This window comes from Macaca mulatta, chromosome 16, assembly GCF_049350105.2.
Source record: "Macaca mulatta isolate MMU2019108-1 chromosome 16, T2T-MMU8v2.0, whole genome shotgun sequence".
NCBI lineage: Eukaryota > Metazoa > Chordata > Mammalia > Primates > Cercopithecidae > Macaca > Macaca mulatta.
Genome location: NC_133421.1, coordinates 41,278,611 through 41,298,568, shown reverse-complemented (window position 1 = coordinate 41,298,568; position 19,958 = coordinate 41,278,611). Strand labels below are relative to the sequence as shown.

The following is a 19,958-nucleotide window of genomic DNA, read 5'->3' as shown; positions in this document are numbered from 1 at the left end:
CTGGGACTACAGGTGCCTGCCACCATGCCCAGCTAATTTTTTTGTATTTTAGTAGAGACGGGGTTTCACCGTGTTGCTCAGGCTGGTCGTGAACACCTGAGCTCAGGTGATCCACTCGCCTTGGCTTCCCAAAGTGCTAGGATTACAGGATTACAGGTATGAGCCACCGTGTCTGGCTTTGTTTTTTTTTTTTTTTTTTTTTTTTGAGACAAAGTCTCACTCTTGCCCAAGCTGGAGTGCAATGTCACAATCTGGGCTCACTGCAGCCTCTGCCTCCTGGGTTCAAGCGATTCTCCTGCATCATCCTTCCGAGTAGCTGGGATTACAGGCATGTGCCACATCCCCGGCTAATTTTTGTATTTTCAGTAGAGATGGAATTTCACCATGTTGGCCAGGCTGGTCTTGAACTCCTGACCTCAGGTGATTTGCCCACTTTGGCCTCCTAAAGTGCTGGGATTACATGCGTGAGCCACCGCATTCGGCCGTGCCTGGCTTTCTAACTTGGTCTTTGTCTGATGGTAATGGAGCTTTTATGACCTTCCTCCATAGTAGTGGTATTTATGTTCATTTATTTTGGGGGAAACTTAGGAAATAATTCCTAAGATTCTTAAATTATTACTCCTTAATTACCTTTTCTTTTTTTTTTTTTTTTGAGACAGGATCCTGCTGCGTCACCCAGGCTGGGGTGCAGTGGCACGTTTGCAGCTCACTCCAACCTCTGCCTCCTGGGTTGAAGCAGTCCTCCCACCTCCGCCCCGAATAGTTGGGTCTACAGGCACGTGCCACCATGCCAGGCCAATTTTAATGTATTTTTTGTAGAGATGAAGTTTCGTCACATTGCCCAGGCTGGTCTTGAACTGCTGGAATCAAGCGATCTGCATGCCTCGGCCTCCCAAAGTGCTAGGATTACTGACGTCCTTAATTATTTATTTATTTTTTCTTTTTGAGACAGAGTCTCACTCTGTGACATGATCTCGGGTTACTGCAACCTCTTCCTCCCAGGTTTAAGCAGTTCTCCTGCCTCAGCCTCCTGAGTAGCTGGGATTACAGGTGTATGCCACCATGCGCCACTGATTTTTGTATTTTTAGTAGAGATGAGGTTTCACCATGTTGGCCAGGCTGGTCTTGAACTCCTGACCTCAAGTGATCTGCCTGCCTCAGCCTCCCAAAGTGATGGGATTACAGGCGTGAACCACTGTGTCCGGCCCTTAATTATCTTTTGATAGTGATTTAATTTTTATTTTGTAATAATGTAGAATAAAGGCAGAGGGGATATATAACCTAGATAAGGCTTTCAATTTTTATGTTTAAGCTGTTAGTTGTTTTCCCCCAATATTTGAGGTGTTTTATTGGTTGTAGTCAAAATAACACTTTTTAAAATCAGGCTAATTTAAACTCTTCTTCAGAAGAGAGTTTTCCCCTCAAAGAAAAGATGTATGATGACTGTTGTTTTCCTTCTCTTTTAATAACTTTGATGTGATGAATGTTGAACTAAGTGATCTGATCAACATAATCTTTGACTTTTCCAGAGGCCATGTGGAAGTGTTACATCACCTTTTGCTTGGAAAGATTTACTAAGAAGTCAAATAGTGGGTTCCTTAGAGGGAAGGTGAGGTTGTTACATGGTTACATGGTTACAGTGGTTGACTAGATGGTGACTGTCTTCTGAAAGAACAGAAGCACAGCTCTTTTGGTGTCTGGCATAGCTTCTGAAAACTTGTATGCTTAGCCACTCTCTCTCCCCTTGTGGGCGACGTGTTATTCTAAAGGTCTGAGTCTGGTTTGCTGCCAGGTTAGGAGGGGCTCTCACGTGACTGGGCTCTGTTCGGTGCAGCTGCCTAGTGCATCTATTCATAAGTGAAAGCACCATGCAGGAGCAAGTCAGCTTTGAATTCTCAGAAATGTGCAAAACTGCTTTTGTTCATGTCAGAGGCCAGAGGCCCCTGCTGGGATCTTTGTAATGAACTGAGGGATTTTTCTGTTTTCAGAGGTTGGAAAGAACCATGACTTCATTCAGGAAGGCACATGAACTGAAGCTTCTGTCAGAATGCCAATACAAGCAGTTGGTAAGGACGTGGAGAAAATATTTTCTGCCAGTTACAAATACCTTATTCCAGTTGTTTTGTGCCACAGTCATATTTTAAATATATATAGTCTTAAGATGAAGGCCATTCGGGAGTTTGGTATGTAAAGTGTGTTTATATGTGTTTGCCAGTATTTGGCATATGCTAAAAATGAAATCTGTACTAGCAAAGGGAGGAATATTATATAATGAAAAACACTTAGAACAAGAATCATGATTTGGGTTTGTTTTACCACCCATTCCTTTTTTTTGAGACAAGTGTCTCACTCTCTTTCCCCAGGCTGGAGCACAGTGGCACGATCTCAGCTCACTACAACCTCTGCCTCTTGGGTTCAAGTGATTCTTCTGCCTCAGCCTCCCAAGTAGCTGGGATCACAGGTGCATGCCACCACACCTGGCTAATTTTTGTATTTTGGTAGAGATGGGGTTTTACCATCTTAGCCAGGCTGGTCTCTAACTCCTGACCTCAAGTGATCCACCTGCCTCGGCCTCCCAAAGTGCTGGGACTACAGGCGTGAGCCATCACGCCTGGCCAAATTTTTGTATTTTTAGTAGAGACGGAGTTTCACTATGTTGGCCAGGCTGGTCTTGAACTCCTGACCTCAAGCGATCTGACTGCCTCAGCCTCCCAAAGTGCTGAGATTACAGGTGTGATCCACTGCTCCTGGCTGTGCCTGGTTTTCTAACTTGGTCTTTCAGGCGTGAGCCACCATGCCCAGCCTAGATGATTCATTTTCCGTCAGAAGAAACGTATCAAACCATTTCATCTCTTAGACTGGAGGCTCTGGTTGGTAGGGAGTGTACCTGATTTGCTCACTGTTGAATCTAGCATATATAGTGTGCAATAAAAATGCTTGCTGAGTGTACTGATTATATACTGCCATTTAATGTTTCACACATTTGTACAATTGGATTGGTTTTAGGGTTTTTTTTTTTTCTCTTTTTCAAATAATGTAGATATAAGCATTTTGAACAGGTAAGGTTTCCTTTCATTCGTGTATTTTTTGGCCCACATTTGTTAATGTAAAAGTCCCAAATTGAAGTGTTGAGCACTTTCATGACTCTTGCTACAAACTGTCAAATTGAATTTCAGAAAAATTGCATTAGTTTATGTTATGTCCAACTCTGAATGAATATACCTGTTTCTTTGACACACCACAAATACTGATTTTGTATTTATTAAGTTTTAAAAAATTTTTTGGAGACAGAGTCTTGCTCTGTCACCCAGCCTGGAGTGTAGGCATGATCTCGGCCCACTGCAACTTCCTCCTCCCAGGTTTAAGTGATTCTCCCACCGCATCCTCCTGAGTAGCTGGGATTACAGGCGTGCGCCAACACACTTGGCTAATTTTTGTATTTTTAGTAGAGACAAGGTTTCACCATGCTGGCCAAGCTGATCTCGTGGTCTTGACCTCAGGTGATCCGCCTGTCTCGGCCTCCGAAAGTGCTGGGGTTACAGGCGTGAGCCACTGAGCCTGGCCTATTTGTTAATTTTCATCCTCTGTTGGGCGAGCATGTGTTCTGGCATAGTGAACTGTTTTGTTTTTATTTATTTATTATTTTTTTGAGATGGAGTTTTGCTCTTGTTGCCTAGGCTGGAGTGCAATGGCACGATCTCGGCTCACCTCAACCTCCGCCTCCTGGATTCAAGTGATTCTCCTGACTCAGCTTCCCGAGTAGCTGGAATTATAAGCATGCACCACCATGCCTGGCTAATTTTGTATTTTTAGTAGCGACAGGGTTTTTCCATGTTGGTCAGGCTGGTGTCGAACTCCCGACCTTAGGTGATCTGCCTGCCTCAGCCTCCCAAAGTGCTGGGATTACAGGCGTGAGCCACCGCGCCCGGCTATGAACTGTTTTATTAAAAACTTATGCCGGGCATGGTGGCTCATGCCTGTAATCCCAGCACTTTGGGAGGCCAAGGCAGGCAGATCATCTGAGGTCAGGAGTTCGAGACCAGCCTGGCCAACGTGGTGAAACCCCATCTCTACTAAAATACAAAAAATTAGCCGGGTGTGGCAGCAGGCGCCTGTCATCCCAGCTACTTGGGAGGCCGAGGCAGGATAATTGCTTGAACCCGGGAGGCGGAGGTTGCAGTGAGTGGAGATCATCGCGCCACTGCACTCCAGGCTGGGCTACAGAGCGAGACTCCGTCTCCAAAAAAAAAAAAAACAATACCTAACTTACAGTCTAAATTATTTATGTTCTCTGGTTTTTACGTCTTCCCTGTTTTTGGATAACCCTCATGGGTATCATGGGTAGGAGCAGTGAAAAGAGGAGAAATTCTAAATTGTTCACTTTGTGCCTGTTTAACAGCCATGGAAAATTTGTTTTGATACCTATGAATTACCACATAGCTCTTTTCTTTTGTTTTGTTTTGTTTTTTTTTTTAAATGAAGTCTTGCTCTGTTGCTGAGGTTGGAGTGCAGTGGCGTGATCTCAGCTTACTGCAATCTCCCTCCTGGGTTCAAGCGATTCTCCTGTTTCAGCCTCCTGAGTAGCTGGGATTACAGACGCCCACTGCCACAACCAGATAATTTTTGTATTTTTAGTGGAGACGGGGTTCACCATGTTGGCCAGGATGGTCTCGATCTCCTGACCTCGTGGTCTGCCTGCCTCGGCCTCCCAAAGTGCTGGGGTTACAGGTGTGAGCCACCATGCGTGGCCTCTTTTTTATTTTAAATTGTAGTGGAAAGGTTGGTGAAATTCTTGCCTCAAATGAGGTGTTTATTTGTCTCCATTTATATAGATTGTTTGGGTTTCAGTAATTAATTTACCAGTCATCCTTCGTCTTGTCTAGATTGTTTCGTTGCTGTGTCATAAATTCCTGAGGGAAGCTCTGGAAGTGGCAGTAGCTGGAACTGAATTGTTTAGAGACTCTGGGACAATGTGGCAGCTGAAGCTGCGGGTGCTGATCGAGTCAAAGAGTCCTGACATAGCCATGCTTTTTGAAGAAGCCTTTGTGCACCTGAAACCCCAGGTCAGTGAGCTGGATCTTTTGTATTCATTATATTTGGGAAACCTTTTAAGACTAGCCAAAGCTCATTCGGAATATACTTATCTGTTGAGAGCCAATTCTAGAGTGGCATTTGTTATTAAGTGGTGATGGTTCATAGGTTAAGAGTAGAAGAAGTTGCCTGTATTTAATATTCTTTATTTGAAAGTTGACCAAATTATATAAAACTTCCTATTCTATTTAGGAATAGAATGGTATTTCTTATAAAGTCAGAAATACCGGTAAAATATTAATGTCACTTGCTGAATATAAGCCCAACTTTTTTTTTTTTTTTTTTTGGGATGGAGTCTTGCTCTGTTGCCCAGGCTGGAGTACAGTGGTGTGATCTCAGCTCACTGCAGTCTCCACCTCCCGGGTTCAAGCAATTCTCCTGCCTCAGCCTCCCGAGTAGCTGGGACTACAGGTGCGTGCCATCACACCCGGCTAATATTTTCTATTTTAGTAGAGACAGAATTTCTCCATGTTGGCCAGGCTGGTCTAGAACTCCTAGCCTCAAGTGATCTGCCCTCCTGGGCCTCCCAAAGTGCTGAGATTATAGGTGTGAGCCATGGTGTATGGCCAGATTCACTTTGCAGTGAATTTTTTGTATTAGTAGGAAAAATGTATTCCAGAAGATAAAGTAGGAAAAAAATTACTGCTCACTTGGTGGTGTTTTCTTTTTCCTTTTTTTTTTTTGAGATGAAGTCTTGTTCTCTTGCCCAGGCTGGAGTGCATTGGTGCAATCTTGGCTCACTGCAACCTCCGCCTCCTAGGTTCAAGCGATTCTCTTGCCTCAGCCTCCCAAGTAGTAGAAGCGCCTGCCATCATGCTCAGCTAATTTTTGTATTTTTAGTAGAGACAGGGTTTTGCCATGTTGGCCAGGCTGATCTTGAACTCCTGGCCTCAAGTGTTCAAAGTTCTGGGATTACAAACGTGCGCCACCATGCCTAACCTCCGTCTTCAAAGTTCTGGGATTACAAATGTGCCACCATGCCTAACCTTTGCTGCTCATTTGTATGTCTCTCTGGGACATGAATGAAGATCAGATAGTTCAGCCTAGATTAATTAGTTCTTGTGGGTCTTAGACAGCAGAGACATGACCTGGGTAGCTGTGGATCTAACTATGTGGGCTGTTAATTGCTTACTTAACTAAAAGATGATTGATGATAACTACATGAAATATTTCCCAATAGAAAGGAACTAAAATTCACAGAAGAGCGTTGCTCTGAGTGACTTGGTCAGAAGGCTGACTGTGTTCTGGCATGCCATTCCTGCTGGGCAATGAGAATTCTGTCACAATGAGAACTGTTTGGGAATGAATCCCTATTTTACATGTCGATTATCTTAGGAGGAACCTGCCTTTTTAACTAGTTTTCAGAGCATAGGACTAAACTGTCATTTTATAGCTTTAAAAAAATTGATACATAATATTTTACATATTTATAGGGTACATGCGATGTTTTGTTATATGCTATTTTCTAACATTTTTTAAACCGGGAGTAGGTTTGTCTGCCATTGTGGATTTCCTGGGCAGAGTGGAGTGAAGATGCCAAAAGCCAAGAAGACACTGAGGCAGTCTTTAAGGTATAGGCACCGTGTTCCAAGTCTCGTGGTGTGGGGAATGGCAGAAGGTTCCCTGGTTGGCCAGCTCTAGTGTTGCAGGTGCGCCTAAAGCACTATGGAGTGGCCTCAGGTGGTTCTGGGAAAATCTGTTTTGATACCTGTAAGTTTTCTCACATAGCTCCTTTTTTCTTTTAAATTGTAGAAAGCTCTCTTAGCTGTTATAGGTGCCGACTCAGTAACCCTGAAGAATAAGTACCTGGATTGGGCTTATCGAAGTGGTGGCTACAGAAAGGCCAGAGCTGTGTTTAAAAGGTACTCACAGACGTTCATAGTTGTTGCTGGTCTCTCCACCCCATACTCAGCCACTCATACCCAGATTATTTGTATCACAAATAGCATCTGAGGGAGTAATCCAATACACTTTTTCTTTTTTTTTTTTCTTTTTTGGATGGAGTCTCAGGCTGGGCGTGGTGGCTCACGCCTGTAATCCCAGCACTTTGGGAGGGCGAGGCGGGTGGATCACCTGAGGTCAGGAGTTCAAGACCAGTCTGACCAAAATGGAGAAACCCTGTCTCTACTAAAAATACAAAATTAGCCAGGCATGGTAGTACATGCCTGTAACCCCAGGTACTCGGGAGGCTGAGACAGGAGAATAGTTAAAACCCAAAAGGCGGAGGTTGCAGTGAGCTGAGATTGAGCCATTGCACTCCAGCCTGGGCAACAAGAGCGAAACTCCATCTCCAAACAAACAAACAGACAAAAAAAAAGATGGAGTTGCATGTCTCGCTCTATTTCCCAGACTGGAGTGCAGTGGCACAATCTCGGCTCACTGCAACCGCCTCCTGTGTTCAAGTGATTCTCCTGCCTCAGCTTCCCGAGTAGCTGGGATTACAGATGCCTGTCACCACGCCTAGCTAATTTTTAACTTTTACATTTTAAAGACAAGGTTTCACCATGTTGACCAGGCTGGTCTCAAACTCCTGACCTCAGGTGATCTGCCCGCATCAGCCTCCCCAAAGTATAGGGATTACAGGCATGAGGCACTGCACGTGACCCAATACACTGTTTCATTTTCCTTTTTTTTTTTATTGTTTGTGTTTTTGAGACAGAGTTTCACTCTTGTCACCCAGGCTGGAGTACAGTGGCAAGATCTCAGCTCACTGCAATGTCCACTTCCCAGGTTTAAGGGATTCTTCTGCCTTAGCCTCCTGAGTAGCTGGGATTACAGATGTGCGACACCATGCCTGGCTAAATTTTGTAATTTAGTAGTGACAGGGTTTCATCATGTTGGCCAGACTGGTCTCGAACTCTGGTCTCAAGTGATTTGCTTGTCTTGGCCTCTCAAAGTGCTGGGATTGCAGGCATGAGCCAGTGCATTCGGCTTCCAATAAACTTTTTCAAAAAGTAAAGTTCCTTTTTCTTTTTTGAGACAGGTTCTCACTCTGTCACCCAGGTTAGAGTGCAGTGGCATAAGCATGGTTCACTGAAGCCTTGAGCTTCTGGGCTCCAGCAGTCCTCCCACCTCAGCCTCCCAAATGTCTGGGTTTACAGGAATGTACCACCATGTCCAGCTAACTTAAAACATTTTTTTTCCGTAGAGACTGAGTCTCACAGCATTGTTCAGCCTGGTCTCAAACTCCTGGGCTCAAGCAGTCCTCCTGCTTCAGCCTCCCAAAGTATTAGGATTATAAGTGTAAGTCACCATGCTTGGCCTTCTTTTTCTTTTTTTCGAACAATAAAAGCAGTTCATTGTGGTGGGGGAAAACATAGCCATGATAATTTATTATATCAAAGGAAAAATTACTGTTAACATATAATTTTAAAATTTGTTTTTATGTAGTTGAGATTACAGTGTAACCGTAATTTTATTTACGATTAAAAAAATTTTTTTTTTTTTTTTGAGATGAAGTCTCGCTCTGCTGCCCAGACTGGAGTGCAGTGGTATAGTCTTGGCTCACTGCAACTTCTGCCTCCCGGGTTCAAGTGATTCTCCTGCCTCAGCCTCCCAAGTAGCTGGGATTACAGGCATGTGCCACGACGCCTGGCTAATTTTTTATATTTTTAGTAGATATGGGTTTTTGCCATGTTGGCCAGGCTGGTCTCAAACTCCTGACCTTTGGTGACCTGCCTGCCTCGGCCTCCCAACGTGCTGGGATTACAGGTGTGAGTCACGGTGCCCGGCCTAAATATTTTTTTTTCTTTGAGACAGAGTCTTGTTCTGTTGCCCAGGCTGAGTGTAGTGGCCCCATCTTGGCTCACTGCAAACTCTGCCTCCCTGGTTCAAGCAATTCTTGTGCCTTAGCTTCCCAAGTAGCTGGGACTGCAGGTATTGCACCACCACACCCAGGTAATTTTTTTATTTTTAGTAGAGATGGGGTTTTACTCTGTTGCCCAGGCTGGTCTTGAACTCCTGGGCCCAAGCAGTCTGCCCAGCTGAGTCTCCCAAAGTGCTGGGATTACAGGCATGAGTTACCATGCCTGGCCATGCCCAGCTAATTCTTAAATTTTTTTGTAGAGTCGGGGTCTCGCTTTGTTGCTTAAACTGATCTTGACCTTATGGCTTCCAGTGATCTTCCTGCCTTGGCCTCCCAAAGGGCTGGGATTGTAGGTGTGAGGCACTGTGCCCAGCCAAAAATTTTTTATAAACATCATTTATTAAACATCGCCATATGAGCTGGGCACACTGGGTCAAGGCCGGTAATCTCAGGACTTTGGGAGACTGAGACAAGAGGATTGCTTGAGCCCAAGCGTTTTGAGACCAGCCTGGGCAACACAGTGAGACTTCATTTCTATTAAAAGTTAAAAGAAAAAAAGTTGGGTGTCGTGGCATGTGCCTGTGATTTTAGCTCTTTGGGAAGCTGAAGTGGGAGGATCACTTGAGTCCAGGTGGTTGAGGCCGTAGTGAGCCGTGTTTGTGCTACTATATTCCAGCTTTGGTGATAGAGTGAAAACCTATCTCAAAACAAAAACAAAAACAGGCCGTGGCTCACACCTGTAATCCCAGCACTTTGCGGGGCCAAGGCAGGCGGATCATGAGGTCAGGCGATCAAGACCATCCTGGCTAACACAGTGAAACCCCCATCTCTATTAAAATTCAAAAAAAATTAGCCGGACGTGGTGGTGGGCGCCTGTAGTCCCAGCTACTCGGGAAGCTGAGGCAGGAGAATGGCGTGAACCTGGGAGGCAGAGCTTGCAGCGAGCCTATACCGCGCCACTGCACTCCAGCCTGGGTGACAGAGCGAGACTCCATCTCAAAAACAAAACAAAAACAACAACAGAAACAAAAAAACTCAAAACAAAACAAATACAATAGCTGTATTGAAGGCAGCCAACATACATATGAAAAAATGCTCAAGATGACTAACCCTTAGAGAAATGCAAATCAAAACCACAATGAGATACCATCTCACTAGTCAGAATGGCTATTATTAAAAAGTCATAAAATTATAGATATTGGCAAGGCTGCAGGAAAAACCTTATACACTGTTGGTGGGAATGTAAATTAGTTCAGCTCCTGTGGAAATCAGCTGGAGATTTCTGGAAGAACTTAAAACAAATCTACCATTCATCTCAGCAATTCCATTACTAGGTATATACCCAAAGGAAAACAATCCCAAAGAGACATGTACTCGTATGTTCATCAAAGCACTATTCACAACAGTAAGGACATGGAATCAACCCAGGTGCTTATGGACAGTTGATTGGAAAAAGACAATGTGGCACATATACTCTATGGAATACTGTGCAGCCATAAAAAAGAACAAAATCATGTTCTTGGCAGTAGCGTGGATACAGCTGGAGGCCATTGTCCTCAGCAGGTTATCACAGGAACAGAAAACCAAATACCACATGTTCTTACTTAAAATTATAGCTAAACATTGGGTACACGTGGACACAAAGACAAATAGTAGACACTACATGGTGGGGGAAGGAGGGTAGGAGAAACGGAGGAAAGGGCTGAAAATCTGCCTATTGATTACTATGCTCATTATCTAGGTTACGGGGTCAGTCTACCCCAAACCTCAGTGTCACGCAATATACCCACATAGCAAACCTGCACATGTACTCCCCTGAATCTAAAATAAAAGTTGAAATTAAAATAATACATGGCTGATGGGTCAGGCACTGTGGCTCACACCTGTAATCCCAGTGCTTTAGGAGACCGAGGTGGGAGAATTGCTTGAGCCCAGGAGTTTGAGGCTTCAGTGAGCTATGATTGTGCCACTAAACTCCAGCCTGGGCAACAGAGGGAGAGCCTGTCTCAAAAAATAAAAAAAAAATAAAGAGGCCAGGCATGGTGGCTCATGCCATTCCTGTAATCCCAGCACTCTGGGAAGCCAAGGCTGAGGTGGGAGGATTGCTTGGGCCCAGGAGTTGAAGACCAGCCTGGGCAACATAGCGAGACCCTTTCTCTGCTAAAAATGAAAAACAATTAGCCAGACACGGTTTTTACCTATGGTCTCAGCTATTCCGAAGGCTGGGGCGGGAGTACTGCTTGAGCCCAGGAATTCTAGGCCGCAGTGAGTTATGATCTCAACACTGTACTCCAGCCTGGGTGACAGGTAGACTTTATCTAAAAGGGTAAAAAAAAAAGAGAGAAAGCTGTATGATATACTGCTCTGTGGATGCAGTATAACTTTTTTTTTTTTTTTTTTTTTTTTTTTTTTTTGAGACGGAGTCTCACTCTGTCGCCCAGGTTGGAGTGCAATGGCTTGATCTGAGCTCACTGCAACCTCCGCCTCCCAGGTTCAAGTGATTCTCCTGCCTCAGCCTCCCAAGTAGCTGGGATTATAGGTGCCCGCCACCACACCCAGCTAATTTTTGTATTTTTGGTAGAGACAGGGTTTCACCATGTTGGTCAGGCTGGTCTTGAACTCCTGACCTCAGGTGATCTACCCGCCTTGGCCTCAGAAAATGCTGGGATTACAGGCGTGAGCCACTGTGCCCAGCCGTGGGTGCAATACAACTTTTTTGGCCACAGTAATACTGTTTTGATGAATATTTCTGCACAAATATTTGTCCATATTAGAAATCATTTCCTTAGAATATATTCCTAGAAATGGAATTACTGATTTCCCAAAAGACTTTGACATGTAGTTGAGGGAACTTGAAAACTCTATAATTGAGAAAGAAGAGTACAGTAAGTAAGAAAATTGGGCCGGGCGCGGTGGCTCAAGCCTGTAATCCCAGCACTTTGGGAGGCCGAGACGGGCGGATCATGAGGTCAGGAGATCGAGACCATCCTGGCTAACACGGTGAAACCCCGTCTCTATTAAGAAATACAAAAAAGTAGCCGGGCGAGGTGGCGGGCGCCTGTAGTCCCAGCTACTCGGGAGGCTGAGGCCGGAGAATGGCGTGAACCCGGGAGGCGGAGCTTGCAGTGAGCTGAGATCCGGCCACTGCACTCCAGCCTGGGTGACAGCGAGACTCCGTCTCAAAAAAAAAAAAAAAAAAAAAAAAAAAAAAAGAAAATTGAACCAGGCATGGTGGCTCACACCTGTGGTTCTAGCACTTTGGAAGGCTGAGGCGGGAGGATTGCTTGAGCCCGGGAGTTTGAGACTAGCCTGAGAAACCTAGTGAGACCTCTTCTCTACAAAAAATTTGAAAAATAAGCTGTGTGTGGTTTTGTATACCTGTAGTCACAGCTACTGTAGAGGCTAAGGCAGGAGGATTGCTTGAGCCTGGGAATTCAGGGCTGCAGTGAGCTATGATTGCAACATTGCACTCCTGCACTCCAACCTGGGTGACAAAGTGAGACTCTGTCTCAAGGAAAAAAAAAAAAAAAGAACTAAGAACTGGGTATGAAGAGAAAGTGGTCATTGAATTGTAAGAGTGACTGGCCATCAGGTCAAGTCCTTGCATTGATTTGAAGTCAAGTCTTTATTAAACCATGTGTTGTGGAGGCACTGGTCTGGGTATTTACATTTATGAGATGTAAGAGGCTTTTTGTCATTGCTGAAGATAACATTTTCTCCTTCCTTTTTAGTTTACAGGAGAGCCGTCCATTTTCAGTTGACTTTTTCAGGAAAATGATTCAGTTTGAAAAGGAGCAAGTAAGTATTCTGTTTCAGCATTTCTTTTTTTTTTTTTTTTTGAGACGGAGTCTTGCTCTGTAGCCCGGGCTGGAGTGCAGTGGCCGGATCTCAGCTCACTGCAAGCTCCGCCTCCCGGGTTCACGCCATTCTCCTGCCTCAGCCTCCGGAGTAGCTGGGACTACAGGCGCCCGCCACCTCGCCCGGCTAGTTTTTTGTATTTTTAGTAGAGACGGGGTTTCACGGTGTTAGCCAGGATGGTCTCGATCTCCTGACCTCGTGATCCGCCCGTCTCAGCCTCCCAAAGTGCTGGGATTACAGGCTTGAGCCACCGCGCCCGGCCTCAGCATTTCTTGTCTGGGAAAATGGATAAGTGGTTACTAATCTATCGGACTTTTTTTTTTTTTTCCCTGAGGCAGAGTCTCACTCTGTCGCCAGGCTGGAGTGCAGTGGCGCGATCTTGGCTCACCGCAACCTCCATCTCCCAGGTTCAAACCATTCTCCTGCCTCAGCCTCCTGAGTAGCTGGGACTACAGATGTGCACCACCAGGCCCAGCCAATTTTTGTATTTTTAGTAGAGATGGGGTTTTACCATGTTGGCCAGGATGGTCTATATCTGTTGACCTCGTGATCTGCCTGCTTCTGCCTCCCAAAGTGTTGGGATTACAGGTGTGAGCCACTGTGCCCAGCCTGGGAGTGTTTTGTTATGTAAAAAGCTCTCATTATAATACAGTATAAATTTCTGATCCCTTGGTCTAACCCCTTTTCCATAGAGCTGGTTTAGGATTGGTAATCAAGCAAAGAGAAAGTACGTGTTTGGAGGATAGAAAACTTAGATGTTACTTTTTTTTTGAGATAGAGTCTTACTCTTGCCCAGGCTGGGGTGCAGTGGTGTGATCTTGGCTCACTGCAAACTCTGCATCCTGAGTTCAAGCGATTCTCCTGCCACACCCTCCCGAGTAGCTGGGATTACAGGCACATGCCGCCACGCCCGGCCAAATTTGTATTTTCAGTAGAGACACAGTTTCGCCATGTTGGCCAAGCTGGTCTCAAACTCCTGACTTCAGGTGATCCCTCAGCCTCCCAAAGTGCTGGAATTATAGGCGTGAGCCACTGTGCCCGGCAAGCCAAGTATCTGTTCTTATTCTACTGTATAAGACAGTTTTATAGTACAGGAGATAGTCTAGCCTAATATTTAATAGCCAGGCTTTGGATTTATAACATGATAGTTATGTGCCTTGAGCAAGTCACTTAATTCTAAGCTTCCCATCCTCATCTGTAAAGGTTATTATACCTGTTTCAGGGGTGTGAGAGTTGTAAGGCCAAATGGGACACTGGATAGAAAGGATGTTGCATAATGCCGTGCACATATGAGCCGTTAAACAGGTGTGATCTGTTTTTCGTGCATGTCTAAAATATGAGGTTAAATTGACTTTTTTTTTTTTTTTTTTTTTTTTTTGGAGACAGTCTCACTGTCTGTTGCCTAGGCTGGAGTGCAGTGGCATAATCTTGGCTCACTGCAACCTCCACATCCCAGGTTCAAGCGATTCTCCTGCTTCAGCCTCCTGAGTAGCTGGGATTACAGGCGCCTGCCACTGCACCTGGCTATTTTTTTTTTTTTTTTTTTGAGACAGAGTCTCGCTCTGTTGCCCAGGCTGGAGTGCAGTGGCACACTCTTGGCTCACTACAACCTCTGCCTCCCAGATTTAAGCAGTTCTCCTGCCTCAGCCTTTTGAGTAGCTAGGATTATAGGCATGCACCACCATGCCTGGCTAAGTTTTGTATTTTTAGTAGGGACAGAGTTTCACCATGTTGGCCAGGCTGGTCTCAAACCCCTGACCTTGTGATCTGCCCGCCTTGGGCTCCCAAAGTGCTGGGATTACAGGCGTGAGCCACCGCGCCCGGCAAGAATACTTTTTTTTTTTTTTTGAGACAGAGTCTCACCCAGGCTGGAGTGCAGTGGCACCATCTTGGCTCACTACACTCTCTGCCTCCCGGGTTCATGCCATTCTCCTGCCTCAGCCTCCTCAGTAGCTGGGACTACAGGCGCCCACCACCACACCCAGCTAATTTTTTGTATTTTTAGTGGAGACAGGGTTTCACTGTGTTAGCCAGGATGGTCTTGATCTCCTGACCTTGTGATCCGCCCGCCTTGGCGTCCCAAAGTGCTGGGATTACAGGTGTGAGCCATGGCGCCCGGCAAGAATACATTTTAAAAATAGGTGGAGAATGAGCAGTTTTTGGTTGTAAAGTTAGTTACAGCTATTCTGCTAGGTACATAATTCATCAGCATTTTAATCTAATACTTATAGTTGTGCTAAGATATTATGCTTGTTTTATAGGTGAGGAAGTGTTTAAGGTCAAAGGGTTTAAAAACTTGCTGAAGGTTATATAACTAGTATTTATTTTAAGTGGATATAGCAAATAAGTACCAGAGCCCAGATATTCAAAAGGAAGAAATCCTTACTCAAAACAATTAGAACCTTCGCTGTTTATTTAATTCCCACTCATTCCTCAAGACTTTCAAATACTGTTTTCTGTGAAGCTGCCCATGTCCCCCACTTTTTTCTAATAGCGCTTTTTTCCATGCTACTACAGCAAAGTGCTTTTATGTTTCACATGTACTTCACTCTGTTGAGTGGCTTTGATTCTTTCCTGGAAAAGTTGAGAGCCAAGTTGTGTTCATGTTAAACTCTTCCCCTTCAAATACCTGACAGACAATAGCTGCTTAACAATATGGTTGGAATGAATTGTTATGTTATAAATCAGGCTTTTGAGGCAAGATTGTCTATCTTTGTCAGGAATCCTGCAATATGGCGAACATAAGAGAATATTATGAGAGAGCTTTGAGAGAATTTGGATCCACAGATTCTGGTAAGTAAACCCTTAATTTGTGACCAATTAGTGTGGTTAGAACAGTATTTCTTGGCTGAGCACAGTGGTTCATGCCTGTAATCCCAGCACTTTGGGAGGCCAAGGCAGGCAGATCACCTGAGGTCAGGAGTTTGAGACCAGCCTGGCCAGTATGGTGAAACCCTGTCTCTACTAAAATACAAATTAGCCAGACATGCTGGTGCGCACCTGTAATCCCCAGCCTGGGAAGGCTGAGGCAGGAGAATTGCTTGAGCCTGGGAGATGGAGGTTGCAGTGAGCTGAGATTGCGCCATTGCACTCCAGCATGGGCAACAACAGTGAAACTCCATCTCAAAAATAAACAGAACTGTTTTCTTAGTTTTTTTTTGCATCATAACCCTCTTTTAAAATAAAACTTGTTTCCTTCCTCTGCCTCCTCAGTTGCTTTGTGTATACTAATTTTGTTTATCATTTCAAGATCATAAGTTCAGGGGTCCATGGGTTGTCTGTTAAGAACTCTGGATTTCTCAGGAGTCTGAGACCAGCCTGGGCAACATTATTTAGACCCTCATCTCTACAAACAAACACGAAAAAGTAGCTGCATATGGTAGTGCATGCCTGTGGTCCCAGCTACACAGGAGGCTGAGGTGTGAGGGTTGTTTGGACCCCAGGAGGTTGAGTCTCAATGACCGTGATGCCACCACTGTACTCCAGCCTGGGTGATACAATGAGACCCTGTCTCAAAACCAGAAACCAAAAACACCCCCTCTGGATTAGAGAAAGATTTGCATGGTTTTGTTCTCTTAAAAAAATGTATTTAGAGTTACATGAAAGGGGTAAACGTGAGATGCTAATTGGCATCTGTTATTGACTGTCTCCACATTGCCCTCATTTGTAGGACTTGTAGAACGTACTTCTGGGTACAGGTATGTCATGTAAAATCTGTGGACTTTATTTATGAACTCATAAACATTGATTTGTTTATTTTTATTTTGTTTTGAGTCGGTGTCTCACTCTGTCACCTAGGCTGGAGTGCAGTGGCACAATCTCGGCTCACTGCAACCTCTGCCTCCCAGGTTCAAGCGATTCTCGTGCCTCTGCCTCCCAAGTAGCTGGGAGTACAGGCACGTGTGCCACCATGCCCGGCTAATTTTTGTATTTTCAGTTGAGATGGAGTTTTGCCATGCTGGCTAGGCTGGTCTTGAACTCTTCACCTCAGGTGATCCGCCTGCCTTGGCCTCCCAAAGTGCTGGGATTACAGGTATGAGCAACTGTGCCTAGCCAAAAAGTTTAGTATTTTTGAGTTAATTAAATAAAACAGACTTTTATGATTGATGTGAAGGTTTTCTACTGGGAAAAAAAAAAAAACCTGGCGAGGTGCAGTGTCTCACACCTGTAATCCCAGCACTTTGGAAGGCCAAGGTAGAAGGATTGCTTTAGCCCAGGAGTTCAAGACTAGCCTGGGCAATATGGTGAAACCCTCTTTCTACAAAATATTAAAAAATTAGCCAAATATGGTGGTGTGCCTGTGGTCCCAGCTGCCCTGGAGGCTGAGGCAGGAGGGTCACTTGAACTCAGGAAGTTGAGACTATAGTAAGCCATGTTCTCACTACTACGTTCTAGCCTGGGCAACACAGTAAGACCCTGTCTCAAAAAAAAAAACAAACCAAAATCTGCCACTATAGTTTAAAGAAGCTAAGAGAGGTATTGTTAAACAAAGCATCCTAGGGAAGTAACAGTGAGAAGTTAAGTTTCTTAGAAATCTTGAGTTGAATTGATATTTAATAAGGTTACCTAATAACAGTCCTGTCAGTTATCTAATTGTATGTTTTGTTTTTTTTTTTAAAGATCTTTGGATGGATTATATGAAAGAAGAATTGAACCACCCCCTTGGTAGACCTGAGAACTGTGGACAGATCTACTGGCGAGCGATGAAAATGTTGCAGGGAGAGTCAGCAGAGGCATTTGTAGCTAAACATGCTATGCATCAGACTGGCCATTTGTGAAGAGGAAGAATACAGCCTGCTTTGTGAAACAGTATTGCAAGCAAGCCCTGGGGGCAAATTTGTATTATGAGTCCATCTGTAATTTGCTCAGTGATGGCAGACAAGATGGCTGTCTGGTTTTGAGACACACTTTATTTTATGTTAACTTGTTAATCTTTTTTAAAAATTAAAAATTTTTTATGATTGAGACAGGATCTTGCTCTGTTGCCCTGGCTGGTCTTGACCTCCTGGACTCAAGTGACCTTCTTACCTCAGACTCCTGAGTAGCTGGAATTATAGGTGTATGACACTGTGCTCAGCTTGATGTGCTAATATCTGATTCTGGGAAAGAGAACTGCTGATTTAATGTTGAGGCCCGATCTACCACAGGTCCTAAATGTTCCCCAAAATATATGGAAAGCATACAACTGTTTTTTTTTTTTATTATTATCTGGGGTCAAGCACTAATATCTCTAATCTCGATTTAAGAGCCAGTTAAAATGAAGGAGAAAGTGGCCAGGCGTGGTGGCTCACACCTGTAATCCCAGCACTTTGGGAAGGCTGAGGCAGGCAAATCATCTGAGGTCAGGAGTTTGAGACCAGCCTGGCCAACGTGGTGAAACCCCATCTCTACAGAAAATACAAAAAATAGCCAGGCGTGGTGTTGGGTGCCTGTAATCCCAGCTACTTGGGAGGCTGAGGCAGGAGAATCGCTTGAACCTGGGAGGCGGAGGTTGCAGTGAGCCGAGATCATGCCATTGCACTCCAGCCTGGGCAAGAAGAGCAAAACTCCTTCTCGAGAAAAAAAAGGAGAAGGTACAGTTTTGTTAGTTTATTCTCATTGTAAAAGATACGTGGTATGCATTTGTTCTGGAAAATATGGAGGAAATAGAATAGTGTGGCGAAAAAAATCAAAGCATCCTGTAATCTAGAGTTAAACTTAGTAATTTGATTTCCTTTATCAGATTATTTACCCATTCATTCATTCAAGAAATATTTGAGTGCCCATTATGTGCAGGAAAGAAGGGAGGCCTTTGGGGATAGAAGTGGGGGTTGCAGAAACAGCTGAATGTCCTAAGAAAGTTGATTGGATCAGCAGCAAAGGAATTGCTGGATATTGGGAAAATTTGTCCTTCAAGAAGGTGAAAACCATAAAAAAGTGTCTTCTGTCTTCTGGAACTGATGATCAGAGAAGTGTTTGCAATTGAGGCGATCCACCAACAAAAGAAGGGAAGGGGTAGGGAATAGATTCAAGTGCAGAGAAGCCTTAGCAGTGAGGAGTGGAAGGCAGGCTTGGAGCAAAAAAATAAAAACATTCCAGGAGCAGGATGTAACTGTTTGAATTGTATCCTGTAGCTTAATACCATGTCACTGGGAGAAGCTTTCAGTGTGGCTTATTGTTAGTTTCACTTAGTATTGTTTTTTTGTGTCATTAAATAGCCTTAAAAGCATTTAATGAATTCATAACATTACATTGTAAAAATAAGCCATAATGTATTTTACTAATCCTCTGGTTGGACTGTCTTTGTTTGTTTGTTTGTTTGAGATGGAGTCTTGCTCTGTTGCCCAGGCTGGAGTGCAGTGGCCCTATCTCGGCTCACTGCAACCTCCACCTCCTGGGTTCAAGTGGTTCTGGCTCAGCCTCCCGAGCAGCTGGGTGGGACTACAGGCACCCGCCACCACACCCAGCTAATTTTTGTATTTTTAGTAGAGAGGGGGTTTCACCATATTGGCCAGGCTGGTTTCGAACTCCTGACCTCATGATCCATCCGTCTTGGTCTCCCAAAGTGTTGGAATTACAGGCGTGAGCCACCGAGCGCGGCCTAGACTGTCATTTCTCATTTTTTAAAAAATTATATAAATGCTGTTGATGAAGATTCTTGTCAATCTTTGTTCACATCCCTGGCTATTTCCTTAGGAGATTGACATCTGACAGTGGAATTACTGGATCAAAGGATACTGCTTTTAGAGAATATTGATATGTATTGCTGGTTTGCTCCTTCTTTCAAGCAATAGATGAAAGTGTCAATACCATTACCTGTACTGGTGTAATTATATTTTTTATTTTTACCATTTTATAGGTGAAATGTTTCAACATACTTTTCTTTGATATTAGTGAAGTTAGTGTATTTTATGTTTCTCATCTTTTTACATCCTTAGACTATTTTAAACACTTTTTTCTTTTTTTTTTTTTTTTTTTTTTTTTTTTTTTGAGACGGAGTCTTGCTCTATCACCCAGGCTGGAGTGCAGTGGCCGGATCTCAGCTCACTGCAAGCTCCGCCTCCCGGGTTTATGCCATTCTCCTGCCTCAGCCTCCCGAGTAGCTGGGACTACAGGTGCCCGCCACCTCGCCCGGCTAGTTTTTTGTATTTTTTAGTAGAGACGGGGTTTCACTGTGTTAGCCAGCATGGTCTCGATCTCCTGACCTCGTGATCCACCCGTCTCG

The 19,958-nt window shown here is 44.3% G+C and overlaps 1 protein-coding gene across 2 annotated transcripts in view; it reads left to right on the top strand.

Annotated features, from left to right (window-relative positions):
• UTP6 (UTP6 small subunit processome component) overlaps window positions 1-19,022 on the top strand; it is a 41,939-nt gene extending 22,917 nt beyond the window's left edge. The window contains exons 12-19 of one of the 2 annotated variants that reach the window (NM_001261608.1): window positions 1,530-1,609; window positions 1,989-2,066; window positions 4,884-5,063; window positions 6,582-6,662; window positions 6,844-6,953; window positions 12,628-12,694; window positions 15,475-15,547; window positions 17,375-17,725. In NM_001261608.1, coding sequence (NP_001248537.1) covers window positions 1,530-1,609; window positions 1,989-2,066; window positions 4,884-5,063; window positions 6,582-6,662; window positions 6,844-6,953; window positions 12,628-12,694; window positions 15,475-15,547; window positions 17,375-17,532 — 827 coding nt within the window. In that variant the 3' untranslated portion in view covers window positions 17,533-17,725. Of the gene's footprint in view, window positions 1-1,529; window positions 1,610-1,988; window positions 2,067-4,883; window positions 5,064-6,581; window positions 6,663-6,843; window positions 6,954-12,627; window positions 12,695-15,474; window positions 15,548-17,374 lie in introns of both variants that reach the window. The other variant, XM_015119000.3, reaches the window with a different exon arrangement.
• Window positions 19,023-19,958: the final 936 nt, after the last annotated feature.